A 20970-nucleotide genomic window follows, 5' to 3' on the forward strand; every position below is an offset into this window, starting at 1 on the left:
TTTCATCTATGTGCCTATCTGAGAGTCTCTTAAATGTCCCTAATGTATCTTCTTCGACCATCACTCCTGCAGTGAATTCTATCCGCTAATCATTCTCAGTGTATAAAAAAACTACCTCTGAAGTACCCCGCCCCCCCCCCCCCCATACATCCCTCCAATCTCTTTAAAATTATGCTTTCTTGTGTTAGCTATTTCCGTCCTGGGAAAAAGTCACTGGCTCTCCACTCCATCAATATCTCTTACCTTATATACCTCTGTCAAGCCACCTCTCATTCTCCTTCACTCCAAAGTGAAAAGCCCTAGCTTGCTCATCCTATCCTCTTAAGAATTGTTCTCTAATCCAGACAGCATCCTGGTAAATCTGCTCTTCACCCTCTCTAAAGCTTCCACATCCTTTCTATAATGAAGCAACCAGAAATGAACACAATACTTCAAGTATGGTCTAACCAGAGTTTAATAGAGCTGAATATTACCTCATGGCTCTTGAACTCAAGTCCAGAACTAATGAAGGCCAACACACCATATACAGTACCTTCCTAACCCCCTATCAACATGTGTGGTAGCTATAGTCATGGATGCAATATCCCTCTGTTCCTCCACACTGTTAAGAATCCTTCCATTAACCCTGTAATCTATATTCAAGTTTGAATTTCCAAAGTGTATCACTTCGCATTTTCCAGATTGAATTCCACCTGCCACTTTTCAGCCCAACATTGCATCCTATCAATGTCCTGTTGTAATGTATGGCAGCCTTCTACACTTACCTAAATATCAAATGCAAAAATGTGCAATTCTACACATAAATTATGAGACTATGGACCTATAAATTAGAGAGATTTAATATATCAAATTTTATGAGTCATTTCCATGTTGATATAATTTATTTCCAGCATAACTATAAAATGATTCTAAATAATTGGAAAGATTTGCCAGGGGAAGCACTTAACAATTCTTCAAACCATGATCATTTAAAGTGGTTCCTGTGACTAAAATTATGAGTGTAAGGTAGTATTCTTAAACAAAAAATGAGGATTTGTAAGAGGTTAAGTTAAAATAAAGTTAAATGAGAAGAAGAATGCTGCAGTTTAGCCTTGTATTATTCTTGACTTTTGAGTCTAAAAGTTGTGTCTTTAAATCACATTCCAAAGATTTGAGCACACAACCTTTCTTGAGAACCAAGAAAAGACTGAAAGATTGCTCCATTGATCTCAAATGTTGGATAATCCATTAAAGCAAAACCTTATTTGTTTATTGATTTGCATGTAGAAGACGCCACGAAGAGCAGGGCTGGAACCTTAAGAAATATTTATTCTTCTAATCAATTTCTCCAAATAGTAATTGTTGATTTGTCTGGGACTTTTTTAAAAATTAGTTGTGAATTGGCTGTTGCTTCAAGGAGTATCAAATACCAGGGACTACATTTTCAAAAAAAAAATTGATTTCTCAAGCTATATGGTCTTCTGTGATAACTACCCTGAGCAAAAGATGGCATCATCATTAATACTTAGTGCACAAGCTGAGAATGGGGGGTATAAATCAAGGCACAAATTAAGAAAGATGTCAAGATATTTACCAGCAAGTTTACACAATGCCAAATATTAGCCATCATTAGTAATATACTCAATCTCTCTCAACTTCAAACTCATTGCATTTTATAGCTCAAATTTCGATTGTGAACATTGGAAATTATATTCAAACCACAGTTTGCACTGAAACCTTTGGAACACATATACCGGTAGTTATGCATCAGAAAGCAAACACCAGGTGGCATGATGTAGCTGAATTATATAGTTTTCTACTGAGGCACCCCATCACACCGTACCGTGTGTATGTCTGACAACCTCAAATGTATTTGATTTAAAATACGGCAGATAAAACAAAGAAAAAGCCACAGACTAAAGTGAACCCCCTTCTCCTTTCCAGAAGGCTGAATTGCATTTTCTTGTCTGTAAGAGTATCAGTGTAGAAGAGGAGATTGCAAAACTTTGTGTTAATACCATTCTACTGCATCCTTACTCTTCACATAAACATGATCATTCGGAAACAATAGCCATTAAGTTTCTATGTAATCCCAGTTTTCAGCATCCCACCATCTGCCCTGTTATTTCAACCCCTTCTACTATCTGAATGGAAGAATACCTCCTACCATCTGTTTGATTCAGCCTCTGAAGATAGAGTGAAACTTAACTGCATCACCTCTGCCTGACACTTCCACTGTTTAATTGTGGCTTATTTTGTCATAGCCCGGGTGGCATCGGCCCTTTCTGACATTAAACATTTTATCTTCAGCTTTTGATTTTTGATTATAGCAGTATGGTTATCCTGTGTTTAAGGTAGAGTGTGTAAGATGGGTTGAAACCACAGGATTAATCACAGCAAAATAAAGTAAATTTAAGAATACCTCTTGCAGCCGGCATTGCAGTCTCTTGTGTCTCCACTGCAACATGTACTGCTATTCTATAATAATAACTATAGGAGTTGAAACTGTAAAGACTTAAGACCATAGACATAGGAGCAGGAATAAACCATTTGGCCCTTTGAATCTGCTCTGCCATTCAATCACGTCCGGTCCTTTTTTCCCCTCCTCACCCACACTCCCCAGCCTTCTCCTTGTAACCGTTGATGCTGTGTCTAATCAAGAACCTATCAAGCTCTGCCTTAAATACACCCAACGACCTGGCCTCCACAGCTGCCTGTGGTAACAATTTCCACAAAATCACCACCATCTGGCTAAAGAAATTTCTCCACATCTCTGTTTTAAATGGGCGCCTGTCTATCCTGAGGCTGTGCCCTCTTGTCCTAGACTCCTCCATCATGGAAAACATCCTTTCCACATCAACTCTGTCTATGCATATCAACATTCAAAAGGTTTTAATGAGATCTCTCCCCCCCCCCATCCTTCTAAATTCCAGCGGGTACAGACCCAGAGCCATCAAATGTTCTTCATATGATTACTCTTTCATTCCCAGAATCATCCTTGTGAACTTCTTCTGAACCTTCTCCAAGGCCAGCACGTATTTTCTTAGATGAGGAGCTCAAAACTGTTCACAATACTCACCAAGGCCTCACCAGTGCCTTATAAAGCGTCAGCATCACATTCCTGCTCTTGTATTCTAGACCTCTTGAAATCAATGCTAGTATGGCATTTGCCTTCCTCATCACCGACTCAACCTACAAGTTAACCTTTAGGGTGTTCTGCACAAGGACTCCCAAGTCCCTTTGCATCTCAGATTTTTGGATTTTCTCCCCATTTAGAAAATAGTCTGCAGAGTTATTTCTACTACCAAAGTGCATGACCATGCATTTTCCAACATTGTATTTCATTTGTCACTTTCTTGCCCATACTCTGAATCTGTTTAAGTCCTTTTGCAGCCTACCTGTTCCCTCAACACTACCTGCCCCTCCACCAATCTTCATATCATCTGAAAACTTGGCAACAAAACCACCTATTCCATCCTCTGATATGCAGCATGAAAAGAAGCAGTCCCAACACCGACCCCTGCGGAACACCACTAGTCACTGGCAGCCAAGCAGAAGAGGATCCTTTTAATTCCCCACTTGCTGCCTCCTACCAATCAGCCAATGCTCTAACCATGCCAATAACTTCTCTGTAATACCATGGGCTCTCAACTTGGTAAGCAGCCTCATGTGTGGCACCTTGTCAAAGGCCTTCTGAAAGTCCAAATATATAACTTACAGAGCATCCCCTTTATCTATCCTACTTGTGAACTCCTCAAAGAATTCCAACAGGTTCATCAGGCAAGATCTTCCCATGCTGACTTTGTCCTATCTTGTTCGGTGTCACCAAGTACTCCATAATCTCACCCTTAAAAATTGACTCCAACATCTTCCCAGCCACTGAACTCAGGCTAACTGGTCTATAATTTCCTTTCTGCTGCCTTCCTCCTTTCTTAAAGAGTGGAATGACATTTGCAATTTGCCAGTCCAATGGCACCATGCCAGAGTCCAATGATTTTTGCCTCCACAATCTCAACCGCTCCCTCTTTCAGAACCCGAGGGTGCAGTTCATCTGGTCCGGGTGACTTGTGTACCTTTAGGTCTTTCAGCTTTCTGAGCTCCTTCTCTCTTGTAATAGTAACTACACTCACTCCTCTTCCCTCACACCCTTCAACACCTGGCACACTGCTGGTGTCTTCCACAGTGAAGACTGATTCCAAATACTCATTTGGTTTATCTGCCATCTCCTTGTCCCCATTATTATTTCTCTGGCCTCATTTTCTAGCAGTTCTATATACACTCTCATCTCTCTTTTATTTTTTTTACATACTTGAAAAAGCTTTTACTATCCACTTTGATATTGTTTACTAGCTTGCTTTCATATTTCATCTTTTCCCTCCTAATCATTCTTTTAATTGCTCTCTGTAGGTTTGTAAAAGCTTCCCAATCCTCTATCTTCCGTTAAATTTTGCTTTGTTGTATGCCCTCCCTTTTGCTTTTACATTAGCTTTGACTTCCTTTGTCAGACGCGCTTGTACTATTTTGCCACTTGAGTATTTCTTTGTTTTTGGAATACATCTATCCTGCACCTTCCTCATTTTCCCCAGAAACTCACGCCATTGCTGTTCTGCTGTCATCCCTGCCAGCAGCTCCTTCCAATTTACTTTGGCCAACTCCTCTCTCATACCACTGTAATTTCCTTTACTCCACTGAAATACTGTTATGTCAGACTTTACTTTCTCCTTATCAAATTTTAAGTTGAACTCAGTCATATTGTTATCACTACCTCCTAAGGGTTCTTTTACCTTAAGCTCTCTGATCTCCTCCGGTTCGTAACCGGGAGGTGACCAGGCATATAGATGAGGGTAGTGCAGTGGATGTGATCTACATGGATTTTAGTAAAGCATTTGACAAGGTTCCACACGGTAGGCTTATTCAGAAAGTCAGAAGGCATGGGTCCAGGGAAATTTGGCCAGGTGGATTCAGAATTGGCTTGCCTGCAGAAGGCAGAGGGTTGTGGTGGAGGGAGTACATTCAGATTGGAGGGTTGTGACTAGTGGTGTCCCACAAGGATCTGTTCTGGGACCTCTACTTTTTGTGATTTTTATTAACGACCTGGATGTGGGGGTAGAAGGATAGGTTGGCAAGTTTGCAGACAACACAAAGGTTGATGGTGTTGTAGATAGTGTAGAGGATTGTCGAAGATTGCAGAGAGACATTGATAGGATGCAGAAGTGGGCTGAGAAGTGGCAGATGGATTTCAACCCGGAGAAGTGTGAGGTGGTACACTTTGGAAGGACAAACTCCAAGGCAGAGTACAAAGTAAATGGCAGGATACTTGGTAGTGTGGAGGAGCAGAGGAATCTGGGGGTACATGTCCACAGATCCCTGAAAGTTGCCTCACAGGTAGATAGGTTGGTTAAGAAAGCTTATGGGGTGTTAGCTTTCATAAGTTGATGGATAGATTTTAAGAGACGCGAGTTAATGATGCAGCTCTATAAAACTCTAGTTAGGCCATACTTGGAGTACTGTGACCAGTTCTGGTCGCCTCACTATAGGAAGGATGTGGAAGCATTGGAAAGGGTACAGAGGAGATTTACCAGGATGCTGCCTGGTTTAGAGAGTGTGCATTATGATCAGAGATTAAGGGAGCTAGGGCTTTACTCTTTGGAGAGAAGGAGGATGAGAGGAGACATGATAGAGGTGTACAAGATATTAAGAGGAATAGATAAAATGGACAGTCAGTGCCTCTTCCCCAGGGCACCACTGCTCAGTACAAGAGGACATGGCTTTAAGGTAAGGGAGGGAAGTTCAAGGGGGATATTAGAGGAAGGTTTTTCACTCAGAGAGTGGTTGGTGCGTGGAATGCACTGCCTGAGTCAGTGGTGGAGGCAGATACACTAGTGAAGTTTAAGAGACTACTAGACAGGTATTTGGAGGAATTTAAGGTGGGGGGTTATATGGGAGGCAGGGTTTGAGGGTCAGCACAACAGTGTGGGCCGAAGAGCCTGTAATGTGTTGTACTATTCTATGTTCTATGTTATATAACATAGCACCCAATCCAGTGTAGTTAATCCCCCGGTAGCCTCAATGACAAGCTGCTCTAAACAGCCATCTCATAGGTATTCAACAAACTCACTCTCTTGAGATCTATGGTCAACCTGATTTTCCCAATTGGCTGTTGAAATCTCCTACGTGTATCATAACATTGGTCTTTCTATTTCCCATTGTAATCTGCAGTCCACATCTCAGCTACTGTTGGGAGGCCTGTATATAACTAGCATCAGGGTCCATCTACCCTTGCAGTTTCTTAATTCAACCCAATGTCTTCCAATCCTATGTCACATATTTCTATTGATTTGGTGCCATTTTTTACCAGCAGGGCCACTCCACTCCCTCTGCCTACCTTCCTCTCCCTCCATTATAACGTGTAACCTTGGACGTTCAGCTCCCAGCTACAACTATTCTTCAACCATGATTCAGTGATGGTCACAACATCATACCTGACAATCTGTAATAGTGCAACAAGATCATCCACCTTATTTCTTATACTCTTTGCATTGAGATATAACACTGTATTTGCTACCCTTTTTGATTCTGCATCCCTAATGCACTGATACTCACCCTGCTGGCTGCAATTTTGTCCTATCATCTGTCTACCCTTCCTGACAGTCTGACTGCACACTATCTTTGCTTTTTTACCATCCGTCCTATCCTGAGTCCCTTTACTCCAGTTCTCACTCCCCCGCCAAGTTAGTTTAAACCCTCCCCAACAGCTCTAACAAACCTGCCCGCAAGAATATTGTTCCCCCTCAGGTTCATGTGCAACCCGTCACTTTTGAACGGGCCATACCTCCCCCAGAAAAGATCCCAATTATCCTAGAACTGAAGTCCTGCCCCTTGCACTAGCTTCTCAGACACGCATTAATCTGCCAAACCATCCTGTTTCTACCCTTACTGGCAGTTGGCATCGGCAGCAATCCAGAAATTACTACCCTGGAGGTCCTGCTTCTCAGCTTTCTACCTAGCTCTCCAAATTCTCTATTCAGGACCTCTTTGCTTTTCCTTCCTATGTCATTGGTACCGATATGTACCAAGACATCTGGCTGCTCCCCTCCCCCTCCAAAATGCTGTGGACGCAATCCAAGACATCCCTGACCCTAGCACCTGGGAGGCAACATACCATCCCGGTGTCCTTCTCACGCCCACAGAATCTCCTGTCTGTTATCCTGACTGTTGGGTCCCCTATCGCTACGACTCCCCACTTCTCCTTCTTTCCCTTCTGCACCAAGGACCATGCTTCATGCCAGTAACCTGCTTTCCGTGGCATTCCCCTGGGAGGTCTTCCAAAATGGTATCCAAAGCAGTGTACTTATTTTTGAGGAGAATGGCTACAGGGGTGCTCTGCACTAACTGCCTATTCACATTTCCATTTCTCCTGACAGTCACCCAGCTACTCGCTTCCTGCACATTGGGGTGACTACTTCTTGTAACTCTTATCTCCTCACTGTCCTGTACAAGCAGAAGGTCATCCAGCTGCTGCTCCAGATCCCTAACATGGTCTTCAAGGAGCTGCAGCTGGATACACTCCATGCAGATGTAGTTCCCTGGGAGACTCTGGGTCTCCCACAACTCCAACAGCCAGCATAAAGAACACACAACAGCCATTTACTACACTAGGTACAGTGTGATACTTAGAATAGATCAAACCACATAAGTGACACACAGCAATGTTAGCAATCACCACATGCCTCCTAAAGTGTACAGCCAATGAAATGTGCGCACCACATCAGACGGTGAATATGGAGGAAGTGATGCTGTGGAGTAGGCCCACTGCCCAAATAACCACCAAACTGTGTCAATTTTTACCTGGAGGCTTTCTCAAATGAAGCACTATACTGAAATGTGATATTCATTTCTTTGGTTCTATTAATAGACCAGTGGGAAAAGAGACAATGTTGTTCACCATGGTAACCAATATTTCTGTCACCTGCTTAGCACATGAACTGATGCATTAATTGTTATGTGAATATCAAAATAGCAGCGAATAATGGAACTCTGAAACAAAAATGGAAAATGCTGGAAAAACTCAGCAGGTCCGGCTGCATCTATTGGAAGAGTTAATATTTGGGTCAAAGACACTTCATCAAAACTAAAAAGGAGACAAGAAGATTGTAAAGCTGCAGGGAGGATGTAGGAGAGGCATAAGGGGGAAATAAGTACTATGCTAGATTGAACAGATGCAGAAAAAGTCAAGGTAACAATGAGTTTGTCTGCAGCTAACAGTCCCCGGCACATTTCTGTTGCAAAGATTACATTAGTGGCTATCTTTCACCCTTGTAAATTGGATTTCAAATCCATCACCAACTCTAATATCCTCATGTCTGCCAGAAACCTTGGAACCAGCATCAATTATATTGGCTTTCTCAATTCTGAAAATTGTCAGTGGATGGCTCCTTACTGACCACGATCTTGCATACAAAATTCTGGGCATTGGTTTATCAATGATCTGTGACTTTAACAAAAACAGCAAATTGCCAACTGCATCCTTTTTAGAATTATTCCTCTTCTGATAAATTCCTGTAAATATTTCACATTTAAACATTGGACAATTTCCATTGCAGAAGTATCACACTGTTTTGTACATATGAACACAGTTGTTCCACTGTATGCAAAATACCTATTTCTTTTACCATCAGATTTATTTTAACTAAAACGCAGAAAGGAAAAAAAATGCCAACTTACTCTGAAGTCTTTGCATCTCGTTTTTCCCTGCAATTAAACAGAACAATAAGTGTCAAAAGTACTTTGAATAAGGGAAAGGGAAAATCATGAAGAGCATCAAATGCAATATTGAAGAATTCAAAGGAGAAACTTACACTAATCAGCACATTGAAATCAGTTTAGATTGTAATTAGAATGCAATTTAGTAAATCCAGTCAGACGTGCTTAATTTAACATCAGAAAGGATTTGCTCCATCAATTTATCTTCTATCATTCTATTTTAACTGCTTCAAACTAATTCTTTCTCATTCAATATTGCCTTAAAATATTTGTGTGCCATCTTATTTTTGCCTTTCATTGATACCACTTCCTGTTTTTGTCCTTGATTTGAGCCAGATCTTATCTCTACTCAGCCATCCACCTTGAAATTGTGTTAAGAAAATGTTATTTTGCCTTTGAGGGAAAGGAGATTTGATTAAGACCAAGACCTGTCTGGTTTTGCACCTGGATTTGCTCTGCCATCAATTCCATTGAATGTCACAGTGCACTGAAGAAATGCTTATCTTCACAATGCTCATGTTGAAAAAGTAATGTTTCATGCAAAGTCTTGAGGCAAGCTAGAAGTAGATGTTCCCATGTTCTCCGGACTTTACATGCAAGCACTTTGGCAGGCTGCACAGAACATATAGCTTTTCTTGGTGTATATCTTGAGAATTCCTTGGTGGTCTTCAGAGTCTCCAATATGAATCTTCAGCAGCAGTGGAGCCTCTCTCTCTCTGGTCTGCTGAACTTCATGGTAGACTATTCCTTTGTCCTCTGTGTATCACCTACCACATCTTTGCATCTGTATTTCTGGGCATTGGTTTGTCAACATTTGACTTAAAGAAAGAATGCATCATTGGGCTAAAAGCTTTGAGAGACAGGAAAAGTTTAGGGAAAACAATATTTACTTGGACAATATTGAGTGCAAATTTATAAATCCTATTTTCACTCAAAATATACCTTATTTTAACTCAATCTAGAGCGGAAAATATGCAAGGGAGCAAATTATCAAACTAAGTTTTTAACATCACCAAAACTGGCACTGGATTTTAAACCATGCATTCTAGCACAAAACACGTATTGCAACTCAGTTGCTGCTTTTGGGCACCTCTGGAAATGAAGGTTGGAAAATCTTCATAGTGGAAAATTAAGTTGTCATGGCAGTTACACGTCAAAAAGTGGTTGAAAATCTTCCTGACCATGTGATAAGTTATCTCAATTGCATTTGTGGACGACATAGTGTGTAAACTGGCTGTTGTTACGTTACTATAGTGAAAGGCCACGGAAAGTATTTCATTGGCTATGAAGTGCTTTGTAGTGTTCAAAGGACATGGAAGATGCACATGGTTTCTTTAATGACCAACACTCTTAGACTGTCTATTTAACAGATTAAAAATAACATTTAAATTATGACTTGTCATCTGAGGCCATGACCAAGAATTTGTGGCATGGTGGTACAGATATATTTGGTGAGTATTGAAGCAATTCTGGGCAATTTCCTCTCCATATTCACAGTGGCAACAGGATTAGTCTGGAGGTGAAAGGGCAAGAGGAATTGGCAACCATTATTTTCAATGGCGGTTTGCTGTTGCTTAGAAGATCAGTGGTAATGATAGTGGTTGGCAAGCAGATAATTGGGGTTTGTGGAGATTGTGAATCTCCACTGAGGATCAGGGTTTGGGTGATCAAGGCTTTAAATAATTAAAGTTTGGATCAAGGTGTTCACAAGTACTCAAAAGTTTGAAGTAGGGGAAGGGTCAGCGATGAGGCATGTGTAAAGGTATACATCAAGGGATCAGAGGTCAAAATTAGGTTGCTCAAAGTTTGAGATGTTCAGACTTTGTGGCGATTAATGAATGGGAGGGAGTTGTCAGTCATGTTTGGTCTGAGGGGTGGGGTTTTGATGAAGTATAAATGTTAAGTGCGTACTTAACTTATGTGAACTTACTTGAATGTGATCCCATTTCAGTTCCACTTAAAAGCAAACATGTATCACCACTGGGAATGACTAACAAGAGGAATGCATGGACTAACTTCTTGGCACCAGTCCATTATGAATACATCTAACATTGAAATTGCACAACTCGTTCAATTTTCTTCAAGAAATGATCAATCTCATTTCCAGAATGATGCAAAGCAAAGTGGACATGGTCCTTGCCACATTTTCAATTTGTTGAATATTAAGAGAGTGCAACAAAATACATTTCTGAGCCTTTAAAACAGAACTTACACTCCTTCTCGCCGGCAGCACATTATGTAAGCAAGGATGAGACACAGAATCAGTGCAATTGCTAAAGGAACCATAATTGTGACCACATAGTCCAAATAGTAGTCCCTGGTTTCGAGGAAATCTGAAGGTGGACTGTATTCTGCACTATCAGTAAGGGTACCATCCCCAGGAACCACATCAGCTTCAGGTAAACCTGGCTTGGATTTATCAATCTGTAAAGAAAAATATAAGGTGGATTATTTGATATAGCTGCATATGAATAAATATGCATAAATATATTCTTAACCTCCTATCACTTATTTGTAATCCATACTTTTCTCTAGCTCTTTACCTAGTCTCTGTACCTAATTTGACTGTGAAGTCTTTCAAAGAAAATATACATTTTGTGTCACCTGCTCATTGCTCACAAAGCCAGCATTTATTGACCTTCCCTAATTGCCCCTGAATAGGCAGTAGTAAGGATAGTAAGGGATAAAATTGGTCCTCTTGAAGATCAGAGTGGTCGGCTATGTATGGAACCAAAAGAAATGGGAGAGATATTAAATGGGTTTTTGCATCTGTATTTACTAAGGAAACTGGAATGGAGTCTATGGAAACAAGGCAAACAAGCAGGGAGGTCATGGAACTTATACAGATTAAAGAGGAGGAGGTGCTTGCTGTCTTGAGGCAAATCAGAGTAGATAAATCCCCAGGACCTAACAGAGTATTCCCTTGGACCTTGAAGGAGACTAGTGTTGAAATTGCAGGGGCCCTGGCAGAAATATTTAAAATGACGATATCCACGGGTCAGGTGCCGGAAGATTGGAGGATAGCTCATGTAGTTCCGTTGTTTAAAAAAGGCTCAAAAAGTAAGCTGGGAAATTGTAGACCGGTAAGTTTGACATCGGTAGTAGGTAAATTATTGGAAGGAATACTAAGAGATAGGTTCTACACATATTTAGATAGACAGGGACTTATTAGAAAAAAGTCAGCATGGCTTTGTGCGTGGTAGGTCATATTTAACCAATCTTTAGAGTTTTCGAGGAAGTTACCAGGAAAGTGGATGAAGGGAAGGCAGTGGATGTTGTCTCCATGGACTTGAGTAAGGCCTTTGACAAGGTCCCGCATGGGAGGTTAGTTAGGAAGATTCAGTCGTTAGGTATACATGGAGAGGTAGCAAATTAGATTAGACGTTGGCTCATGGAAGAAGCCAGAGAGTGGTAGTGGAGGATTGCTTCTCTGAGTGGAGGCCTGTGACTAGTGGTGTACCACAGAGATCAGTGCTGGGTCCATTGTTATTTGTCATCTATATCAATGATCTGGATGATAATGTGGCAAAATGGATCAGCAAATTTGCTGATGATATAAAGATTGGAGGTGTAGTGGACAGTGAGGAAGGTTTTCAAAACTTGCAGAGGGATTTGGACCAGTTGGAGGAATGGGCTGAAAAATGGTAGATGGAGTTTAATGCAGACAAGTGTGAGGTATTGCACTTTGGAAGGTCAAACCAAGGTAGAACATACAAGGTAAATGGTAGGACACTGAGGAGTGCAGTAGAGCAGAGGGATCTGGGAGTACAGATATATAATTCCCTAAAAGTGGTGTCACAGGTGGATAGGGTCGTAAAGAGAGCATTTGGTACATTGGCCTTTATAAGTCAAAGTATTGAGTATAAGAGTTGGAATGTAATGGTGAGGTTGTATAAGACATTGGTGAGACCGAATTTGGAGTATTGTGTGCAATTTTGGTCACCTAATTACAGGACTTCCTTGAGTTGGTCACTTGAGCCGTTACAACTTCTTTCGTCCAAGGGGCTTTTGTGGTCAAGTGTTACTTATTCTGCGGAGGCTTGGAGATCATCAATTTCAGAAGGGTTGTGAATGGAATTGAACTCTGCATTATCGTCACTTCTGAATTGCTCCCAGCCAGCAATCCCATCAGTCCTGTTCCACCACTCCTTATTTCCCTGCAACTCATTTTTTCTCACACATTCCCATCAACTTTCCTGTAATTCTTCTTATTAATCTACACTGAGCAGAAGTTATAACAGTCAATTGGCCTGCTAGTGATATGGAAAGAACATTAAGCACCCAGAAGAAACAGCTCATCAATCAACTGGTTACTTCATCAAGAACTTGTCCCCATGACATCTCTGGCCTTACCCTCTCAATGATATTCCATTTGCCTTATTCATCCTCCCACCACAACCTCTTCAACTTAAAGCTTATCTTACACTCTTTCTTTCCCAGTTATGGCAAAGGGTCATCAAACTGAAATGTTTCTGGTTCCCTTTCCACAAATGCTGACTGGCCTAGTGTCTGCTTCCAACATTTTCTGTTTTAATTTCAGACTTTCCATATCAGTAGTTTTATGATGTTCATACACTGTCTTGTGCAGAATCCTGATGGCATGCAACGGCTTCCCTGCTGCTGTGATAATCAGCTGAGAACAACATGCCGTGTCACCAAATATCAAACCATTTTTTCAATGATTGCAAAATTTCATCAACTAGGTATAGAAGACAGCTTTCCCTCACATTTTTTACTGCTCAAACCTTCATACAACTAAACTTGGTGAGCTTTTTTTCTCAGAATTGTTCAGAATTCAAGTGAGAGCTATGATTTGCCATACAAAGCAAGTATTTGTGTGCTTTTGTATTTTTATTACCAATTTTTTACAAAATATTGCTCTACAATAATAAAACCTACCAATAAAATATTGCACCAATCAATAATAAACTGAGGACTAAATGCATCTTCACAGTTGATGGGTCCCATTTGTTCACTGCACTGCTCGCCATGAAGTACTTCCTCCTCCAGGCAAGAAGGAAAGGGAATATTGGAACCAACTTTTATATACACACTGTAAAACAAGCATATCGTGATATGTATATTTCTCAATGAGATATGTTTCTTTTAGAAGTACAAAGCAGGTGAAAGTGAAACCACAGTTATGATCTCCAAGGCACAAACAAAATCTGAGGGTGTTTAGTAAGAACCTTGGGATTTTTCTATTATGTGTAAACAATTATGCTTTAGGCAGTTTTCCGAGGCAACTAGATGCTGTTGCTGTCATTTTAGAGTGACACAAAATATCAGATATCCATGAATATTGAACTGCACAAAACTAAGTAACTATTGATGTTTTTTAAGTATGATCTATTTATTTGTTTAGAGGTTGGAGATGACAATAGCAGAGATTACTTGTTATCTTTTCGTTGTTCCTTATGCCACAGTGGCTTGTTAAACCATTTGAAACAATAGTCAACACATTGGTGGGTCTGGAGTCATACATAGACATAACTGGGTGAGAAAAGCACTGGGATTAGTGCTGGGTAAATGCTTGAATTTCCATGTAGTCTCAGTGGATCAAAGGACCTGCTCTGTGAGCTTGTTGACTCTGTGATCTCAATATTCTAATCGGTGCTCCCTGCCCACCATTACTGGTCCTATCCTACTCTACCTTTTTTTTTAAAATTACCTCAGTTTTAGTTCCCAAGCTGCTGTGATGGGAATTTAACTCATATCTATGTACCAATCATTGAGATGCTGGGCGAGTTAACTGTGATAATACTGAAATCTTGTCCCTCCACTGTCAGTCCTGCTGCAGGGTTTCAACCTGAAACAGGAATAATTCTTTCACCAGCCCCTCCCCCTGCTCTCACAGATACTGCTCAACTTGTTGAGTTCCTCCAGTAGATCGTCCGTTCCTGGCATAGAAGCATATTCTATGGCCTGCAGAGTCTATCAAGCATGGACTCTCTTCAGGTCCCATTTTATTTTTTTAATGCTACGAACAAATCCCCTAGATTGTACCATTTACCTGCAGATTAGGGGCAATTTATAGTGGCAACAAACTTATCAACTCACGTGCTTTTGAGATGTGGGAGGAAATTGGAGATTTGGGGAAACCCACTCCAAAACAGGGAGAATATACAAACTCAACACACAGCAATGGATGTCAGGATTGAACCTACATTGCTGCAGCAATGAGGATGCAGGTCAAGTAGCTATCTTACTGTGCCACCCATGGTCATCCAGAAACAAGCAAATGGAACAATTGAACAAACTGATTAAAGTGGAGTTTGTTTTGTTTTGGCATGGATTTAAAAGTAATTCTTTGAATTTAGTTCACAGAATATAGAACAGCTGTAAATCTTCAAGCTCAAGATTCTAATTTCACCAATTTTAGTGTGGCAATACTCATCACTTATATTTTCATATTTAGTTCATTCTTAGGGCACTGTGAGCTTTAAAGCACTCGTGCAAACACCTTGCAGCCATATCATTCGAAGGAAATGAGTCAGAACGTGGAGAAATATAGACCATCTGCAGGCAGAAGGGATTAGTTTAATTTTGTCATTATCTTAATTGGTTTGGCACAACAGTGTGGGCCAAAGGGCCTGTGCTTGTGCTGTACTGTTCTATATTCTATGAACTAAATTCAAACAATTACTTTTAAATCCATGCCAAAACAAAACAAACTCCACTTTAATCAGTTTGTTCAATTGCTCCATTTTTAGGCTCTGGAATTACTGTAATTCTGGGCAGGATCTTTATACTTGTTTGTGTTGGCAGAGATTTTGAAAGATTTAAAAATTGACTGGATAATTATTATTAATTATTTGTGAGCTCAGTTGGAAAATGTGGGTTTTGAATATTCTTTTCAGTTTGCAAAATCAATGAGCTGGTTATTCAAAGAAATGAAATTTGACAAATTAATATGTAGAATATATTTTCTTTTATATGTGTGCCACCTACTGGTGTTGAAAATGTTATCATCAAGAAAAATTTGCAGTATTCTCCAAGTCTCAAGGAAAGTCATGTAAATTACATGGCCTTCCTGAAGGCTGGGAGAATTTCAGTTAGCAATAGAATCCACACCTGAGTTTGGAACAATGAATTACCTTTGTAAATTTTCAGTATTTAATTCTGCATTGTAAATTTCAATAAAAAAACAAAATAGTTCAGAGTTGGCATTGCTAAAGGTCATCCCTCAAAACACAAAGGTAGCCAGAAAAAGCAATGCCGACTTGGACATGGTAGTCAGTCACATAGAAAATCTACAGCACAATACAGGCCCTTCGGCCCACAAAGCTGTGCCGAACATGTCCTTACCTTAGAAATTGCCTAGAAATTATTTGATAATGATCTAAAGTTAAACATTTCTGGGAAGAGTTACAGGGTAAAATTGGCTTTCAAGACCAGACAAGAAGATAAAATATGACAGAACAATGTTACCTCAAAACATTCCCTTCATATGAACTTCTGTAATGAAGACAACTGACCTTGACTCCATACTTACATGAGACTGAAAGGGCATTTGATTGTGGAACTTTCAACCTTAAAGCAATTCCATGACAGTAAGTAAGATGCCATGAATGCATGTCATGAAGGCTGAACTAAAATCTCATTTTACACCAACAGTTGCTGTTTGTTCTGCTGAGTATTTCTACCATTTTCTCTTCTATTTCTCATATCTGCAGATTAAATTTAATGTTGGTGACTCTTTTAAAGCACCTTGTGTCCATGATCTTGACCAATACTGAATGAAGCTAATGGATGCCAGTAGCCTAGATAACATCATATATTTCATTGTTTAAAGTAATCCTCTAACAAAGTTCCATGCACTCAGTCTACTAAGTAAGATCTTTTTTCTCTCTCTCCAGATAGATGTTTGGTTGAACAAGGAGCAAACTTCATTAATGAGAAATAACATTTGAATCTGTATACTAATTGGCCACAGGGACCATTGCACTTCACTGTTTTTCCATAATCTGGGTAAAACCCGCAATGAAATCATCTGCTAGTTTGTCAGTAAAACACAAATTTATGTTGGTATAAGGACTATACCCGAGAAACACACACAAAATGCTGGAGGAACTCAGCAGGTCAGGCGGCATCTATGGAAAAAAGTACAGTCGACGTTTCGGGCTGAGACCCTTTGGCAGGACTGGAGAAAAGAAAAGAAGTAGATTTAAAAGGTATACCTGAGAAAATGGGTTGAAAATAAATTTGCTGTGTTGGGCTAATGAACACATCCCTAGTAGGTGTTCTTTAATGTGTTTGTGCATGACATAGAAATACATAGTAATTACACAAAAATAGCCTATTAACCACTCTGGATATTTATATCCTTAAACCTCATCTCCCTTGTTTCGTCCAACACCATCAATAGAGCTTTCCATTCATTTACAACTCTCTTTAAATGCTCTTACCATCCTACCACTTCCTTCACAATTATCTTCCTCTTAATTTTCCATTGGATGTATTGACAAGCTTTCAATTCATCCATTAGGGAAAATTTTTTCTTTAAATAAAGAAAGCCCTTCGATCTAAAACAATCATTTTGTTTCTCTTTTCACAGATGTCTGATCTTCTGAATTTTTTCAGCATTTTTGGCTTTTATTTCAGATTTTTAGCTTCTGCAGTTGTTCTGAATTTTCATGGTCTTTTCCTTTATTCATCTGATTAAAATAGTTCACAATTTTTCAGTTCTTTTAGTAAATTCTTCCCAATTATCAGAATTATTATAATGCTGAATTTGATTCTGTCAGAACGTAGTGTTTGAAACAGTTCCTCTCCACCCCCCCCCCCCACTAAGGCAGAGCATTGAAAAGATGAAAAAAACAACTGTATGGATCACACTGTATTTGTAACTGGTTGAGCTATTGAACAGAATGCTGAGTAATCCTTTGCAACGTGTGCTGCTTCTTTTTGCACTGGGTGGATCTCCTCAGAGATCCTCCTATTCAGTTGCCAAACACAACTAACAACTAACTCTGGAAGGAGTTTGTATGTTCTTCCCGTGACTGCATAGGTTTCCTCTGGGCGCTCTGGTTTCCTCTCACATTCCAAAGTCATATAGTGAATTGTGGGCATGCCACGTTAGTGTCAGAAGAGCGACACAACTTGAGGGTTGTTCAGCACAATCCTCGCTGATTTGATTTGATTCAACACAAATGCCACATTTCACTGTATGTTTCGATGTATATGTAACAAATAGAGCTAATCTTAATCTCAGCTGTTATGGCGGCTAATTCACATTGTTTTCCAGGGATTTTGCAGCAATTCCATTGGGAAGTACAACAGAACCCTTGCGGAATTTGACTCTTCAAAGTTCTGATGCATTAAAAATATTTGGAAGTAGTGAACTAATAATACACTTTATTTCATCATGGATACAGACACAATCACAAAAATGTATATCACAGAAATAAGCCCTTCAACTGATCTGCCCGTTGCTATCTTTTTGCCCATCTACACTAATCCAATTTGCCCACATTTGGTCTGTTTCCTTCCGTGCCTTGCTGTTCAAGTGCATGTCCAAATGCTTCTAAAACAGTGATTGTATCTGATTCCGTCACCTCCTGTGGCAGCACCTTCAGCTGTCAACCACTCTCTTAAAAAAAATTCCCATCACATCTCCTTTAAGATTCCTTCCTCTCAGCTTAAACTTCTGTTGATGTTTACATACCAGTTGATAATGCAATCAAGCCATATTGTTTCAGTGTAAATAATACTCTTGAGATAGATTAGCATCATTCTGTATATATCTGTTTACTTGATGGACTCAAAAAACATTTTTTTCCACTGAGGGATAAAGCACTATGACTGCTATCAGTATCAGTCACCCAGCTGCAGAATGGGAATTTTGAATGAATCTGTGCTATGTTTGAATAGCCAGATCCAATACATGTGGCAGAAGTTTAATCCTCAACAGTAACTGGGTTCTTCACACAGGTTATTGTTGCCATGGCAAAATTTGTCCTCTGCCAGATTCCATTCTGTACTTGAAAATGTCTCATGATTGCAACAAATTAAAAATAGTCTCTATGTACTGCGATAATTCTCAGAGCTACTACCCATAATACAAAAAATGCAATATATTTCCACTCATTTGCTTCTTGTATGGCTATCTATATAAATAGTGAACATTCAAATTACTGGTTAGGTTTGATGAAATTTCTTATTTAGCTAAGGAACCAGCCTCTATTTGGAAATAACAATTCAATAGTTGTTGAGAGACTGTGTTAACATAAAACTTAACTTATAGTGCACACTCTTCCTTCAAAATATCATTCTCTACAGTGCTACAACACTGACAGAATGTGCCAGTTTGGAGAAAGATTCTGTATATAACTCTATTTACTATTTATTCTGGCATTTTATGGCAAAGGCATGATTTAAAATAAGTCAGGCACAGCATAAATTAAGTAGCTTATAGGAATAAATCATTGAATTGTTACAGTCCAGGAATCTGTTTATCCCATCAAGTGTATGCTGCCTATTCCCTCTTTCTTTCCTAATAAACTTGTAAGTTATTCTCCCTCAAGATCTCTCTCAATTTTTGAAAGATCTAATTGATTCTATTTCAAAGTTCAAAGTAAAATTTATTATCAGAGTACATACATGTCACTGTAAGCAATGGATAAGCAAGGGATTGCACAAAACGAAGTACTGACTGTTTCAATAATTGTGATCATGCAGGAAACCCTTTCCCCTTTCCTTGCTTTCCCCTTTCAGTTGCTATACTGATAAACAGGACATCATAGCATAGTGGACTAGGAATGATAAGCCCGGACAAATGTGTCCGAGGCACAAGTTCAGTGTTCAGCAAGCCTATTAAGTAAGTCTACTGGACATATGTTATTAAGACTTAATTCCTTCACAAAAACCCTGTTAGGAAGGAAACAAAACCTAGAGCAATTTGGCAGCTTCTTAATTATTAGGAAAGAAGAATGTTCTATTAAAGGGGCAATAACTGTTCTATTCAAAGGCAATTAGGGCAGGGCAATTACTACTGAACAATAGTTGTTTAGTTCAAGGGCAATCTTTCACTGTTCTTAGTGCCTCTTAATCCAAAAGTAAATACATACAGATAAGCGCTTCTCCAACTTCACCTAATATCGAATATGATTTCTTACCCCTCTTTCCTTCCTGGGAGAGGCAGTGGAACGCGACCTCCTCTGTCCAGTGCCGAGGTGATGTTGATCATGGTCAAATTACTTGACCCCCAAATGGTTAACAGTCTGCCCTGGAAATACTGTTGCATTTCCAAGGGCAATACTTCATCCACATTTCTGTTTTTCACATAGAACTCAACATGGTAGGGCAATGTCAAGCCTGCAGCAAGAAAACAAGTATCTTAATTTAACTAATAAATGTAAAATTTCCCCATGTACATTAGAAACAGAGATATATTGCCTCACAGTCTATGCTTTGTCAAAACAAACCAGATACAGTCCTGCCCAGAGCGTAAAAAAACCCATTATATTTTTGCAGAAAATTTGGCTCATATCTCCCTAATCCTTTCCTTTCCATGTACCTTCCTAAATGACTTTTAAATGTTATCATTGTTCCCCCTCCTCCCCAACTTCCTCTGATAGGTTGCTCCAAATACCCATCACCACCCATGTGAAAAAAATTGCCTCTCGGGTGCTTTTAAATCTTTCTTCTCTCACCTTAAACCTATGTCTTCTCATTTTAGATTGCCCTACACTGGGAAAGCAACTGTGACTATTCATCCTATCTTTGCCCCTCATGAACTCTATAAGGTCACCTTTCATCCTCCTACACTCCAAGGGAAACAGTCCAGTCTCTCTTCATAACTCAAGTTGTCTAGTCCTGGAAACATCCTTGTGAATGATCCAAATGACCAGATAACAAGTCAAGAGTAAAGACGGTCGATAGGTGACCAGAAGGTGAAGAGTTATTGGCTTTGTTCTTCCTTTTCTTTTAATTGAATCTTTGGTGAAAATATTTCTGAGCCTCTAAAAGTCTGACCTTATTTGGCCAGATTAACCCTTTGTTTCCTTTGCCTCACATATGCATGATTGTACTGCTAATTATAGAGAGCATTCATTTCTTGATTTCACTGCCAGTGTTAATTTTTCTACTAATTGTTTTGGAGTATGTGTCATTAGTTGACAGATAACTTTCTTCAAATTCATACAATTAATTTACATTCTAAAATTTAAACAGATAAACTGAATGGAAAAAAATAAATTGCAGTTGAAATCCAAGCAAAGTGATATA

At 39.6% G+C, this 20970-nt stretch overlaps 1 protein-coding gene across 1 annotated transcript in view; it reads right to left on the minus strand.

The window, feature by feature from the left end:
- sgca (sarcoglycan, alpha) overlaps nucleotides 1-20970 on the minus strand; it is a 40715-nt gene that overhangs the window by 8922 nt on the left and 10823 nt on the right. Inside the window, exons 5-8 of the mRNA XM_073071655.1 lie at nucleotides 19860-20058; nucleotides 13642-13795; nucleotides 10955-11166; nucleotides 8704-8730 (exon numbers count right to left, since the gene is read on the minus strand). Of these exons, the coding sequence (XP_072927756.1) occupies nucleotides 8704-8730; nucleotides 10955-11166; nucleotides 13642-13795; nucleotides 19860-20058 (592 nt within the window). The remainder of the gene's footprint in view (nucleotides 1-8703; nucleotides 8731-10954; nucleotides 11167-13641; nucleotides 13796-19859; nucleotides 20059-20970) is intronic.

The sequence above is a fragment of the Hemitrygon akajei genome, chromosome 18, assembly GCF_048418815.1.
Source record: "Hemitrygon akajei chromosome 18, sHemAka1.3, whole genome shotgun sequence".
NCBI classification, from domain to species: Eukaryota; Metazoa; Chordata; class Chondrichthyes; order Myliobatiformes; family Dasyatidae; genus Hemitrygon; species Hemitrygon akajei.